At 40.5% G+C, this 15,878-nt stretch overlaps 1 protein-coding gene across 2 annotated transcripts in view; it reads right to left on the bottom strand.

Moving 5' to 3' along the window:
- The window catches only part of znf704 (zinc finger protein 704), a 49,086-nt gene that overhangs the window by 8,310 nt on the left and 24,898 nt on the right, over positions 1 to 15,878 (bottom strand). The window contains exons 3-4 of one of the 2 annotated variants that reach the window (XM_070847030.1): positions 3,491 to 3,594; positions 1,814 to 2,091 (exon numbers count right to left, since the gene is read on the bottom strand). In XM_070847030.1, coding sequence (XP_070703131.1) covers positions 1,814 to 2,091; positions 3,491 to 3,594 — 382 coding nt within the window. The remainder of the gene's footprint in view (positions 1 to 1,813; positions 2,092 to 3,490; positions 3,595 to 15,878) is intronic. The other variant, XM_070847031.1, reaches the window with a different exon arrangement.

The raw sequence follows: 15,878 nt of genomic DNA, 5'->3' as shown, positions 1-15,878 counted from the left end.
ATAGGGAAACAAAAGCCTGTTCTGTGTGTTATTGAGTGTGTGCGTGTGTGTGTGTGTGTGTGTGTGTGTGCGTGTGTGTTTTTCCCTTTAAAGACGCATTTCACAGTTAATTAAATGGTGGGCTCCAAACGGTATTGTCTTGCCAAGAGAGAAGCGAGAGCACAAGGGGAGTGTGTAGATAATTTCATGTGAAACCTGGCATTGCACATATAGCACGTGTGTGAGTGTGTCTCTTTATGTAAGTCAGCTACAATGTTCTTTTTACCAGCAATTCCTGTTAGTACCCCTTTAATTTTTCATCCACTACCTTCCTTTCTCTCCCTCTGCCTCCCTGCTCATCCTCTTCTCCACTTCTAAATGTCTCTCTCTCCCTCTGGATGCTCTTCTTTGTGATAAGTCCCCAATTAATACAGTGACGTGTGCTGATGTGGAGCTCACCCAAGAGTCTTTATCGATTTTTAGAGGAGACACAATGCCGGCAGGATCTTTATGTTTGCTGTTGCAGGTACTAAAATCATTACTGCTGTTGTGGAGCGCCTGCATGTGAAGGCTGAAAAGTAATTATGAAGGGCAAATGTCTGGAGAGGAAACATACATACATACAGAGCGAGAGGAGAGGGGAGAAAGCACATGTGAGGGCAGGAGAGGAAGTGGGGAAGATAGGGGGGAGAGAGAGCAAAAGGAGGGGTAGATGGATGGTGCTGACAGTAAACGACAAACCCGCGAGTAGGAGCGCTGATAAGGAGGGAGAGAGATAAAGAGAGGGAGGGAGAGTAAAGCAATATACATCTGAAAAAATAATGAGAGTGACACTGAGCTGTGGATGTGATGAGCTGTCAGGGGTGTGTAGAGAGGAGATGAGCTGAAATGATGAGTGAGGAAGAAATAAAGAAGAAGTGTGTGTGTGTGTGTGTGTATGTTGAGCATATAACATCTGGGCAGCAAAGACAAAAAAACTACCACTGGAGCCAAAAGCTGTGTGTCCTTTCCTGTCCCATTTTCATCTCTGCCATTCAGTCGGTCAGAGTCTAAACTACATCAGTGGTTAATATCACAGTGTGTTGAAGGCAGGAACCAGCTCCTGTACATCTGACAGCACATCAAAGACAAGCTGCTGACCCTTTTCTTATTGAGAGATCAGCCTGCTATCAGGACAGCTGCTCCCGTCCTCTTTTAAACTCCTTTAATAAGTGACTCTGACAGCTCCACTCTAGTGATCGTGACCTTATGCACCCCCACAAGGTTTTGAAACCGTCCCAACCGCAAACACACATTTTCATTTCCTTGAAACGTGAGGATTGAGGTGGTACACATCTTGTTTGACTGGAACGTGCAGCCTGAGAGAAAATGGCTTTTGAAAATAACTCTTGAAAAGGTTTATCATTTTGAAAGGCAGCTTAATCTCACAATGCATCTTTTTTTTGTTCTAGCTACAGTATATTAAGCCTTTACTCGCAGTGCATTTTAATACCCAATGACACATCTCTTTAGAAATACTGAGTAGATAAATCTTAAAATGCCAGTCTCGTGTTTCAGTGTGAACAGGGAAACTGAACTTTTGTTATTTCTTGCTGTGTCACAAGTTAATAACATGAATTTTTGTTATGACAGAATAGAAAAACACAAACATCAAGGATACAACAAGACAATGGAAAGTGAGACGGTCTGGTGTTTCAGTGTGAACAAAGACATTTTCAAATCAAATAATTAATAATAGTTTCTCCTTGCATATACCGGTTTCTTTTTCAGTAGTGGAAATGGTATCAGCTATGAATTAACCCCCTTTAACTCAGATGTGGTGTACAGTGTTCACCTTGCGCTTGCGAGGGATGGGCTCATCGAAGAGCAGGCTACAGCTGTCCTGCTCATCCAGGCTGGGGTCCTCCGGCCCTGCAGGGCCGGGTCCAACGCCGCCCAGGCTGGGCACACGAAAGGGCTTGAAGCTGTCAGCAGAGAGCGGCGGAGAAGGTGTAGAGGGGTTGGACTGGTCACTGGGGGCAGACCAGCTCCAGTAGCCCCCTGAAGAGCTGTTGCTGGATGGAGTGAAGGGGCCAGCTGAGCCGTTGTCTTTCCATGAACCGCTCAAACCTTCTAAGAAGATGGAGGTGAACAGACAGAGGAGAGGTACAAGGGTGCAGGGGAGTGATGACAGAAGGAGAACATAAGGGAGAGGAAGGGGAAGTGAGGAGGAAAAGTTAAACATGAGAGTAAATCCAACAATAAATCTAACTTTTTCGGTCATATTTGTAGTTGATACAACCACAGCAAAACGTGTGAGTCTTCCTCTGTCAATGATGGGAGATCAAAACATTCAATTAAGTTCAGACAGCTTTATTTGCACTTCACACAAAAGAGCCTGCCAGCAACACTGTTGACTGTGACACAAGAAAATAAAGGTTACTTTGTTCTGTGTTTCCACTGTGAGACTTCCAAGGTCTTGTTTTTTTTTAAGATCAAAGAAACGTTTCTTTTGAATATCAGCTACAAAAGACATTTTACTTTGTGAAGGTTGAGACTGGGGAAACAGTGAGTGTGTACATAAGAAAGTAAAGAGAAAGTATCTGTTTATCTGTGTATGTGTGTGTGTGACTCCTCAAAGTTTTGCATCTTTACTATGTCTCACATAAAAGACGAAGCAGCAGGTTTTATGGTACAGAAAAGTAAATATTGTAATTGAAGTGGTACTAATATCAAGATAAAATCAGGATAAGACGACGCCTTTCAATGACAATTGAAACTAATTCCATGGCATATGGCAAATTACAAGAAACAAATGTCAAGCAAGGCGCTAGCCTTGACTAGAATCTATAAGTGTGCATGATAACCTACTGTGTGCATTGATGTAAATGCACATTGTATGATCCCCAACATGTGCACATGGGCATGACATCTGTATGACTTCATTAAGATAAAATGATACAGTTGGTATTTAAAATCTACTTTGTGCATGTGTGCATCATGAATGTGACGTTTAACATCTGACCGCATGTGTGTGTGTGAGACTGTGATAACACGTGCATGGTGTTTGGAGGGTTGGCTGCATGTCTGCTTGGTTGAATGGGCGGTCGGTTGGTTGCATTCACCGTCTAAGTGGTTGAATGCGATTGCAGTTATGGGCACTTTGGACTTCCGCCGCCCCGTCGAGTGGCAGAGATCCAGACTCATTGGGCTTTTCTGTGGATTTGCAGAACTTATTGATGAGAGTATCCAGGTGGTGGTAATTTATCAACCTAAGCTTCCTCGTGCACTCACACGATAACAGCTGTGAGGGAATAAAAAGTGAGTGTATAGCAGAACATAAAAATTACAGGCTTTTGCTTTTTTGATGTGCATATTTTTCATAAAGATTCTGCTGTATAAAGAGAGGAGGGAGAGAATGATGCATCAGAGCTAGAGAGTCATTTAAAGCTGTGAAGCATATTTAAAGCATATTGTGTTTGTCGAAGGGACTTCTCCACTTAATCTGTTGTTTAACAGTTGTGATACACACCATTGACTTTGACAGGTGGACTCCTGACCAGCGGGCTGGTGGAGAGACTTGTCAGCACCATGGCAGCAGTCACCTTGTCCATGTCCACTTCCTCCTCTGACCGTCTGTGGAAATACAACAGAAAAAGAGGAGAGTTTTACTGAGCCTCTTCTGCTCCCAATCTCACACTGAGAAAAACTCAATAACTCTGAGTTGAGAAAATTAAAACACTGCATACTGTGTGGACACAATACACACCCCATACACAAATACACGCCCCTCCAAAAGTATTGGAACAGTGAGGCCAATTCCTTTACTTTTGCATTAGACTGAAAACATTTGGGTTTGACATCAAAAGATGAATATGAGACAAGAGATCAACATTTCAGCTTTTATTTCCAGGTATTTACTTCTGGATCTGATACACAACTTAGAAGATAGCACCTTTTGTTTGAACCCACCCATTTTTCATGTGAGCAAAAGTATTGGAACATGTGACTGACAGATGTGTTTTGTTGCCCTGCTGTGTCCTGTTACATTGATTATTCAAACAATAAATAGCGCTGAATGTCTACGTTCAGTTTCAGATTTGGGTTTTGCCTGTGCAGACTGCATTTATAGTTAGAGGTGTGACCAACATGAAAACCAGAGAGCTGTCCATGGGTGAAAAACAAGCAATTGTGAGGCTGAGAGAAGATGGAAAATCAATCAGAGTCATTGCACTAACCTTGGCCATAGCCAGTACAACCATTTGGAATGTCCTGAAGAAGAAAGAAACCACTGGTGTACTAAGTAACAGACGTCGAACGGGTAGACCGAGGAAAACAGCAGCATTTGATGACAGAAACATTGTGAGAGCTGTAAAGAAAGACCCTAAAACAACTGTTGACATCAGCATCAACCTCCAGAGAGCAGGAGAGAAGGTGTCACAGTCTACTGTTCGCAGAAGACTTCATGAACAAAAGTACAGAGGCCACACCAGAAGATGCAAACCACTCATTAGCAAGAAGAATAGGAAGGCCAGGCTGGGATTTGCCAAAAAGTCCAGAGACAAGCCTAAAAATTCTGGGACAAAGTTTTATGGACTGATGAGACAAAGATGAACCTTTACCAAAGTGATGGAAAGGCTAAAGTTTGGAGAAAGAGAGGATCTGCTCATGATCCCAAACATACAAGCTCATCTGTGAAACACAGTGGAGGTCATGTCATGGCTTGGGCTTGCATGGCTTCTTCTGGGATGGGCTCATTCATCTTCATTGATGATGTAACACATGATGGCAGCAGCAAAATGAACTCAGAAGTCTACAGAGACATTTTGTCTGCCAATTCAAAGAAAGATGCAACCAAACTGATTGGGAGATCCTTCATGGTGCAGCAAGATAATGATTCAAAACACACTGCCAAAACAACACAGGAGTTCATCAGGGGCAAGAAGTGGGAGGTTTTAGACTGGCCAAGTCAATCTCCAGACTTCAACCCTGTAGAGCTGCATTTTACCTGCTAAAGAGCAGACTGAAGGGAGAAACCCCCCAAAACAAACCACAACTGAAAGAGGCTGCGGTGAAAGCCAAAAGCAGAATGCAAAAGTTTGGTGATGTCAATGGGTCACAGGCTTGATGCAGTTATTGCAAGAAGAGGAATTGCAACTAAATATTAAGTCTTTTCACGTTAATGTATTTTAAGTCTATCTGTTCCAATACTTTTGCTCACCTAAAAATGTGGTGTTCCGTTACAAATAATGCTATCTTCTAAGTTGTGTATCAGATCCAGATGTAAATACCTGGAAATAAAAGCTGAAATGTTGATCTCTTGTCTCATATTCATCTTTTGATGTCAAACCCAAATGTTTTCAGTCTACAGCAAAAATAAAGGAACTGGCCTCACTGTTACAATAATTTTGGAGGGGAGTGTATACCAATTTCTAAAGTTGGACATGAAGTGTGAAGCTCATCAACATGCTGAGTGCATGTTTTCTTTTCCCCCTGCCAGATGTTTGATGCCAGAAAGAAAAAAAAAAAAAAAAATCAGGCCTTTTAGTTATAAACTCACTCAAATTTGTATTCTGCTGCAGAGACTGCAAAATAAGCTGCTAATTACATTTGGATTTTATTTATTTTTTTGTCCTTTGTGGGCGACTGATGCAATTACCCAGACACCATTTGAAAAATCAACAGCCAACAGCTGAAATGCTACTGTACAAAATTTTAAAAAATGAAATTAAGACTAAACTAGACTGACGTGGGGCTTGTATTCAATCCCTAAAGCCTGTATTATCAACATAAGCTCAGTGCTCCACTGTACACACAATAGCCAATCCATATAACAGACTGTTACCACACACAACACACGAATGTGTCTCTTCTAATTGACTCGCAGCAAATATACACTAGAAGACAGGTGTCTTAATCCCCTTGCATGTATTCCTCAGAGAGAGGCAATCCCTGTGATCAAAGACATGTCAATAGCTTTATTACCAACAATATACCTATGGTACATGCTCACCATTAGTGTAACAAGCTGTGTGTGTGTGTGTGTGTGTGTGTGTGTGTGTGTGAGTACAAGTGCGTGTGTTTTGTTCCTGAGCGAGCGAGACTTTGATGGTGTGTGGAAGCCAAATGATCAAAGTCAGTTCTGGCACAATGATGAAATCTCCCGCTGCCTTAGAAAAACATGACATCAGCCATCACTAAGTTTTCACAGCCGCTGCGATCAAATGGTAGGTTACACTGCATCTTAATTAGCACACATCCAGTGCTGACAACAAGCTGCTGAGAGAAACAACCCATCTTTTACCCTCCTAATACCTGTCAACGACAGATAAGTGCCCACTTAGTAGTGAGAGGACAGGCGATTGTACACGTTAAACAACATCTGTGAGATGATGCAACATTTATTCTCCTGCATCAACACCTGTGTCTGCACTGATCGCTCATCTATTGGTTACAGTGGTCATGTAAATATATCTTTTTGTTATCCGATCATGGCTGTATGCATTAAGTAGCATCCTCCCCAATTTTGACAAATCTGACCCAATCAGTTATGGTCGGCTGTCAATCACGACATTTCACCTCCTTTTTACAGCATCAAATAACAGATTAAAACCGAACCGATCAGAAAAATAAACACTTACACATACACCAGCATGATAAGAACTATCTAAATTGACAGAAACATCTTTGGGAAAGAATTATCTGACATGATTTTTTTAGTTTGGCCCATGTCCTATCCGCTAACATGGAGGGGGCGGGCTCTATGACCCATACTACAGCCAGCCACCAGGGGGCGATCAAGATATTTTGGCATTACTTTTGAGGAGCCGTCATGTTGTACATCTTCACAGTCTGTGGTCACTGGAGGACTTTGGCTGTGATCACTGCACACACAGTATCTAAAAAATCAGCCCATGACAGCGAGCGAACACATCCAAAGGGTTAAAAGCGAAGAGGATCTGATTAAATCAACACTGAGCTCCTCAGACATGTTGCAGTTTACTGCCTGGTGCAACATCCCACTGTAAAGCATGATGGGAGACTTGTGTCACTGCCCCTTTAACTAAGGCAACAGTTCACACGCTAACAGGGCAAGACCCAAAGCACATTGTACAACCAAAACCAACAGTGGAGAGGCTTAAGAACAACAGCATTAAACTTGATGAGAGGGCCAGTCAAAGCCCAGACGTGATTCCCGACGTTTATTTTTAGAATGGCTTTAAGGCGCAGATGCTCGCCAAGTTGACCGAGCTTAAGTAAATCTAGAAAAAAAAAGAGATCCAAAATCCAGACGAGCCAAACAAACACAGATAATGTGGTTTAAACGAGGCATCTCTGACTGTATCAGGACTAACAGAACACTTTACATCGAAAGCTGAGGTATTTATTATGGATCATGTTCTGTCAAACCCACTTTGAATCTAGTCGTGTGTATATGTTGATTGATTTTTTTTTGCCAGTCAGAAAACAAGGAGATGATCTGATCTCCAACACACAGATGTCTTTATGTTGTCTGTGCAGATCCACACAAACCTGAGGTGGTGCTGCTGACCATAGCGGAGCTGTGTGTTCGTCCAGATGCAGTCAGTAAAGGCCTTTTTTTGGCTGCCCAGTGAGGGCTGACGGCCTGTGTTAGCAACTACTGAGCAAGAGGGGATTTCCAAAGTTCTCTTCTAAACAAGAGCAGACTTTCGGAGCATTTTTGAATCATTATTTGGGATGAATGAGTTTCATAAAATTTAACATAATACACTTTATGCATTTTCACAAACACAAGACTAAGGATCTGTAAATTATATATTGTATGTACAATTTTTGTTTTTTAAACATTTGAGTGGAACTTAATAAATACTAGAACTGACCTCTAGGTCCAATGTTTGTAAAACAACATAACAATAGGTGAAAAATAACTTAACTATCTTGATAACATTTATTCATCTGTAGTTTATGTTATGAACAGACGCTTACAAGTTAGCGTCTTGTTAGCAACACTTTTCTGGTTTTCCCTGTGAGAGAAGAGAAAAGAAGTGAAGGGAAGAGAAGAAAGTGCCTCAGCCTCCATTAGCTGATGTTTAATTTATTACCCTTTCCATTGTTGAATATGATGTCATTACAGCCTCCACATTAATCAAGAAACAAAACTCCACACACAACTGCCACTTTTACCCCCCATAACCCCCCACCCTATGTCGCTGTAAAGCCACTTCCTGGTCACCTTGGGAGGCCATCACGTGACTCTAGATATTATCTCTATGGCAACAGTGACAGACAATTATTACTGGGCGCTGTCTATCTTGAAATATGAAAGAGTAAATCTCAGAAAAACACATTAGGAGGACTAATAATTAAGATGTGATGTATGAGAGGGAGAAAACGAGAGACGAGAGAGGGGAATTTCCCAAACCACATTTGCCATTAGTGGTCTTATCAAACTTAGTTTTTCGTCCAAGTGCTTATTATGGCTATAATTAACACACAGTGAGTGTGTGTGTGTCTGTTAGGGAGAGACACGTTAAAACGTATGATACATGTGACACAGGAGACGCTGTGGGATGGTTAATGGGTCGGTAAGTGAATTCTGATAAATGAGTTTCATATGTTGCTGTGTTTGTGCGTTGCCAAACATGTCAGAGTGTGTGTGTGTGTGTGTGTTTTAATATTCTTACTTCACTAACTTGCAATAAAACATTCTACAACATCTGATCCCTGAGGCTTCTTAAAAGGAACATTATCAAGGAAGTACAGTGAGAAAGTTAAGAGCTTGTTTACTAATGCAGATTACATGAAATATATCCATGAAATGTTATCTTGCTGCTGGCTATTTAAATGGAAAATGAGTTTATCTTCATGGAGCAAACAGACATATTACTGCAGATGCTGTTAATGTTGGTAATACCTTTAAATTACCTGAAAAAGGCCATTGACTTTTTAATTTATATGTATATTCTGTTCAGGTAGGATCACAGTACAGAATGAATTATCTATATCACCTGCCATTAATTTCAAGCACTTTCATTAAAAAAGGCAAACATGCATCACTGTCCACTAGACAGCACTCTCATTATGAGATAATTTCACAGGTACATACAGCATAACACCTTATTCTCAGGGTACCAGAGTAGTTATAATGCTGCATGTTGTTTGCTTTTTTTAATTTCCTCTTTATTTTAATGCTCTTATTGTCAATTATGAAAACAGTTTTTAATTACAAACGATGAGGAAAATACAAAAGGTAACACAATTATGGCTACGACTAATGAGTTTTTTCATTGTGGATTAATCTCTTAATGATAATTCATTGATTTATTGTTTAGGTCTGTAACGTAAAATACAGCAACAACATTTGCAATACAATGCGTGCAAAAGGTGACATGGAAGGACAGTTTTGTCCAAAACTCAAAGAAGTTCTCTTTACTACAACTTAATCCTTGTATGGTGTTCAGGTCTGTGGGACCCGTTTTCCTTTTTTTTTTTTTTTTTTTATAAATCAAGAGCAAAATGATACGATTAATTATTTTTTCAAACTCAGACTCATTGGCCTTGGCTCATATTGATAAGTCTGAGTTTGAAAAAATGATTAATCGTATAGTTTTTCTTTTAATAAAGAACATGAAAACAGATTAAATCGGGTCCCACAAACCCGAACACCATACTAGGGTTAAGACAAGAAATACCAACAAATATCCACATTGAAGCTGAAACTGGAGCATGTTTGGTATTTGTGTTTGAAAAAGACTTCAGAGGATTAATCACTTACTAAACAGTTGCAGATACATTTCTGTCAATTGATTAACAGCTCTAAGGAAAATCCATTCAAGTAGACAATACACTCTACATCCTTTGTATTTAAACTGCAATTACATGACACAGTTGCACATTTACATTATGATAGCAGCACACAGAGGAGGTACTGAGCAACCACACAGGAAAAGTTGAGGAGCTACTACAAAGGTTCTCCACTATTGAGAAAATCATGAACACATGTTGAACAGGGAAATTAAAAACTGGAAGAGTTAAAATTAGAATCATAGATGAGCTAGGATCTATCCTTGTGAGGGTGTGGAGATACAAGTAAAACAACAGCTCCCTCTTCAGGGGTTCTCATGATTTTGGTGGGAGAGCTGGCTGTTTGCCAACCTGCCAATGGGCTGTGTGTGTGTGTGTGTGTGTGTGTGAGGCGTGTGCTGAAACTTGTTGTAAACCTGGACAGATGTGCCAACTCCTTTTTTTTTTTGGTACCACAAGTGAATTGAACAAAACAAAGGACCTGTATGAGAACGAGTGAGACAGGAGAGAGGCAGGGTGAGGATGTGAGTGTTTGAGGCCTCCACCATTGTGGGGGACAGGCAGTGTCCAGTTTCAAACTAAACACTGGGCAGGGAGAGAGGCAATAACAGGGGTTCAAGTTACTGTGGCCATCTTAGTTTAACAGGTAAATGTGTTCCACTGAACTTTGGGCCTGGTTTGTGTTTTCATCACTTTTTTATGTTAAGCCTGATGTTCCAGATGAAAGACATTTGAAACCTTTTTTTTTTTTTTTTTAAGAACAACACTGAATCTTTTATCCCTATTTTACCTGGATGGTGGATGTAAGCCTGTGAGTTTGCCACCAGTGCTTCAGCATCCTTTCCCTCCGTACAACGTTATCAAGCATTTGAAAAGATATTCCTTCACTTAAACAGAAGTTTCCTGGAACTCATTTGCTTTTCCCCCTCAGCAACATCCTGCTAAACACTGATCACAATGATGCTCACCCAGTACAACCACGACTGTCAGAGCAGCCTGTTGAGAAGTTTGGAGTCAAGTGCTTTGCTCAAGGAGACCTCAAAAGTGGTTGAGACATGAGAGGAGGAAACTCATACTCTTAACATAAGAGATTCAACACTACTTTAACCTCAAATGTTTAAAAACTTCCTAGGAATTTCCTAGGATGAGGTCAAGCAAATCTTTAGGTGAAACTGCTGTTTAAAATCTTTCCCTTGAAACAAACAGTTGCTCAATACTTATCCTGGAACAACATTTGGCTGCAGACATGCAACTAAACATCCCTCCACTTAAAGCTAATGAGGGAAAAGTTCTGACCAGAGTCAACAAAATTATCGCAGGTCACATTCCTGACAAGTTCAGATACAACCCAGTTGATTTTTCACATGTAGCCATAGTGCAATACTCCGTTAGATTGTGTAATCTTTTTAACAAACTCTCAAACTAACTCAGACTAAATGGGCCAAGGTCAATCTTCATGCACACGCACACAAACATGCACAAAGCCCTTGTAGCTTTAGTTTCTATGCCACCCAAAAACTCCATCAATCAGTTCTAACGAGGGAAGCTGAAAGGTGTGGTAGGTTACAGGAATTCCCCTGAAACAAAGGCCAGCGCTACCAAAAACACCCCTTTACTCCTACGCTCTGCTGTCTACGCTCCGCTCCTCCTGCAGGACTCACTTTAAAATCTCGCTGCCTCTCTCACCCTGCTCACTTTCCCTTCCCGACTTTTGTTGTTGCGTATCATACTGTGAGCAAAGTAAGTGAGCAAGAGTGTGTGTGTGTGTGTGTGTGTGTGTGTGCGTTGAGGTTGGCCTGTCTCTTTGATGCTGAGCAGTGTAGGGAGGTCTCCTTGTTTATTACAGCCACTGGACTATGACGCCTATTTCCTCCTCAATAAGCTCCTATAAATCAGAAGGATCCTCCTCTACCATGTGCTTATCTGATGATCTCTTCCTCTCTCCCTCACACACACACATCAAAACCACAAAAGGAATCTGCATATGACACGGGGCTAACATGCATGAAGGGCATAGCTTTTGATTGACAGATGCATATAAAGGGACACACAGGAATTTTCTTTAACGTCTTTGTGCATCATTCAGACTCTAGAGATGTTACAGATAACCGTCCTTTGTTGGAAAACACACATCTCAACAACAGCATTTCAGTAAAACCTGAGAAAAACACAAAAGGCCATATTATAGCATTATGTTGCCTATTCAATTTCCTGTGAAGCGGTGTGTATGTGTTAAGTCCTGTACCTATGACACACATGAGGGTGTGCGGTATGTGAGGTTTGGACAGGTGCTGCCGACAGCTGCTTATTGTACAGCCGAGCACATGGGTTATGAGAAGGATATGTTTTTATGGACGCAACAGGAGTTTTACTGCGCACTGAGGTGATGTCCAAAATAAATAACCGTGCTTCGATGTTGTCTGTCAGTTTAAATAGCCAAATCCTTATTTATACTCTGCTGTAGAGGTGTAGACTGATACTAGATGATAAACATGCACAACAAGCAAATTTGGTGCTTTCATCTGTGGTGTAAGTGTTCAAAATCTGGTTTTAAGCCTTATGGCAGTGTGGCTTTAGGGATGCCAATATTGGACCACCTATTCCAACAACTGTAAATAGACTTCTATGGATTTTTGTACAGACATTCATGTTCCCCGGAGGATGAATCCTACCAACTTACATGATCACCTAATTTTACCTGGATATATGCATTGCATGAAATTTTGTACAGATTTCCACGGTGCACAGACGATGAATCCTAAGGACTAAGGTGATTCCTTGACTTTTCATCTGGTGCGACCTGGTAGTCAAAGCTGTTATTTATCCAGTGAAATATCTCAACATCCAGTCCATGGACTGGCACAAATCCATTGTTCCCAGGAAAGGCATCTTCAAGACTTTGTCATTAAATGTGCTACAGAAATTTCCTAGTGAGGATGTTTTATAATAGTTCTAATTAGCAAATGTTAGTGTTAAAATCCTGAGATAAGATGGTGAGTGTGGTAAAAAAATGTACCTGCTCAGCATGAGCATGGTAACATTGTCATAGTAAGCATGTTAGCATGCTGATATTAACATTTAGCTCAAAGCATCACTATGCATAAGTACAGCTGCATAGAGCTGCTAGCAGACTCTTGTTTTTAATGGATTACAGACATTTATCTATTTTTTATAATATCATATTCTTTGCCATAGATAGGGGAGAATCGATTTTACAATAATGTAATAACTTTCCTTATTCTAGAGTGGGAGAAACATGATCATAATGAAAACCCTGGACTAAATTATCAAACATAACTGGAGAATGATAAGTTTTCTTTTAGGGTGAAATTGCCCTTTACCCTCATAACAGAGTCAACATACTGACTCAGACTGGGATTGTAAGTCCCTATAGCAGAGGCACTCTCAAACTGCTAGATGCTTCAGTTATTTAACACCATAACCACAATTTTGTGTTAGTTTTTATTTGTCATATTTAGTCATGAATGAAACTGTTTATTAGATAATAATCCCTCATTAATCTTACACTGGAAAGTCTCATGTTGGACACATAAAGAAAGTCACAGTTGTCTGTTTGACACTGTTGTGGACACTGATCATCTGTATCTATTGATAATGAAAAAGTAAACTTGATTTTTTTCCAAAACAGGGGGTTCCTTTGTGTCCTCTGCGCTTTAGGATAGACAGTGGGGAGTCAGAAGATTCCCGTGTTGCGGAGCTGCTAAAATTCACTTTCATCAGTGAAGTGAGGGCAATGAAGACATCATTATGGGTAGTTGCTGACTTTCAAAGCTTTCAAGATCAAAGGGGGACACAGGACTGTGTTCAACAAATTGCTTTGCACGATTAATATCAATCAAACCCAAAGAACGCAGACTACACTGCAGACATTATGAAAAACAAAGCATTGGTAGATTTCACTTAATAAATCATCAAGGGAAGAGCTGAAGTGTTTTTTTTTTGTTTTTCTTGAGGGAATATGAAATATCTAATAGGTTATGAGTCTTTTCCCATTTTTCTCTTCAATAGTTCAAATTGTCATTTTTGTCTGTGATCAATCTGTGCGAATCTCTGAGCAAACCATCTGTGCACTTCTTAGCTGCACCACCACCATCTTTAAAAACCAAGAAAATCCTGCACACAACCTACTATAATGAGGGTGGCTTACTGAATGCATACGTCTGGTCACATATAGAGTAGAGCAGATGATGAAGTCATTAAGACTTAACTATATTATTGCTGAGAGCCACACAATGTTTAATCATGAGTATTTTCTAGCAGCTAATTAGCTGATTACACATTAGCATGTTTTAGTTGTCTGCCCCTGTCTCGATCTGTTCTCCAAACACACACAAACACAAACTGATAAATAAAGAGCTATATGTGGAGACATTTTTATACATGAGTAAGCAACAGTACGTGCAGATGGAAACAGACAAACACTGGCTGCTAGTTCTCTTTTTTTAAAAACAGCAAACCCACTCACAGACAGACACACTCTTCTTAGTGAAACGTCCTCTGGTGAGAGTAAAACAGGGTGTGGCGTACATTAGCTGGGCATGGAGCCAAAGACCCTCTGTGTGTATAATGTATTTGTTACTTCTTCATGTGTCTGCACACAGACAGTTACAGCTGTACAGTAGCTACACTGAACTATTTGCAGATCAACAGGACTTGGCTTTATCTGCACATTTATCCATGTTTTGCTTTGAGTGGAAGAGATATGCTTCATGCTGACACACAGCCTCTCTCTCACATACGATATTCTCAGTGTATAATTCATTACAGGTATACACTGGGTGCTTTTCAGTCTCTCTCTCGCACGCTGTCTTGGACTAAAGCAGATCTCCAGTATCACAGTAAGCATTCAGAAAAACAGCCTCCCTCTTTGTTGCTCTTTAGCCTAGTTATCCGTCTACACACTACACCGCTGGGAGACCGTGCACACACACACACACACTCACTTAAGCATGCACACACAAAATTGGAAATTAGATCATACATGTAAACAGAGACACATGCACAGGGGAAAAACAAATACTTCCACTTAGATGTAACAGTTTGCTAAACAAATGCACAGATTAATGTGGTTTAAAAAGCCTTTAGGCAAACCTTTTCCCAGTTTTGGCAGCTTAAAATGTGATGTTTTTGTCATCATCTGTGACAACAAAGCCTTCGAGCTGCACTGAAACACTCATTGGCACTTGTCACTCCAAGTCACTGGGGCGACAAATTTTATTATTAAAAAACATTACAAGGTGTATTAATGTGTGTTGTGCAAGACAAAAACAATTTGAAGAGTGCTGATAATTGTTGTCTTACAAGCTGCACACGCATTTCTACATCATTTTATTTATTATTATTTTCTAGTCACTGCTATAAATGCAGTGATTCTTGTTCAGTGGTTCTTTGTTGAATGGGCTCCCACCTTTCTAAGCTCTTTAAAATTAGTCAATAATCCTCATGAGTTTCCACTTCTTTCACTTTTCGAATAAAACGAAGGGCATAAAAAGAGACGCGCAGAACTGCTTTGTTTATGACAACTACTTAACCTATTTTACATGACCTGATAACCTTTGAACTTGAAGTTAAACTAGTCATGATAAAGGGGAGTCAGGCTGTGTGTAGCGACACAGGGTTGGTTAAGCGTATGAAAGACTTAAGTCTTCAGGTAATGTGTGGATGTGTTTATATAGGAACAGTGCTGCAGGGTAGGGAACCAGGTCTTCAGTGAGTGAATGTGTGTGTGTGTCAGGTTGATGTATATAAGTCCTGATTTCTTCTCATTTCACAGCCGTAAAAAGATACAGTTAACCCCTTGAGCGACAGAGATGAGGGGAAATGATCATCCGCTCTCTCTGCCGCACTTTACCTTTTAATACGCCTTTTGATTGACACGCGCACACACATGCTTCAATAGTGTGCCCTAGATTTACGCTATAGGTTGGGTTTCCTACATACATCACACCCTTTGGGCTTGCGGTGAACACACACACACACTAGTGATGCTTATACCCTATATTGGTGCTATAGGTTGGGACTCCCACTTGTTTACCAGCATCCAGGCCAGACACACACACACATACACGAACAGTACATACACACACCACTAAAAGGGTTCACCTTAATCCAAT

Source organism: Pempheris klunzingeri, chromosome 16 (genome assembly GCF_042242105.1).
Source record: "Pempheris klunzingeri isolate RE-2024b chromosome 16, fPemKlu1.hap1, whole genome shotgun sequence".
Classification (NCBI taxonomy): domain Eukaryota; kingdom Metazoa; phylum Chordata; class Actinopteri; order Acropomatiformes; family Pempheridae; genus Pempheris; species Pempheris klunzingeri.
This window is presented reverse-complemented; position numbering and strand designations above follow the sequence as displayed.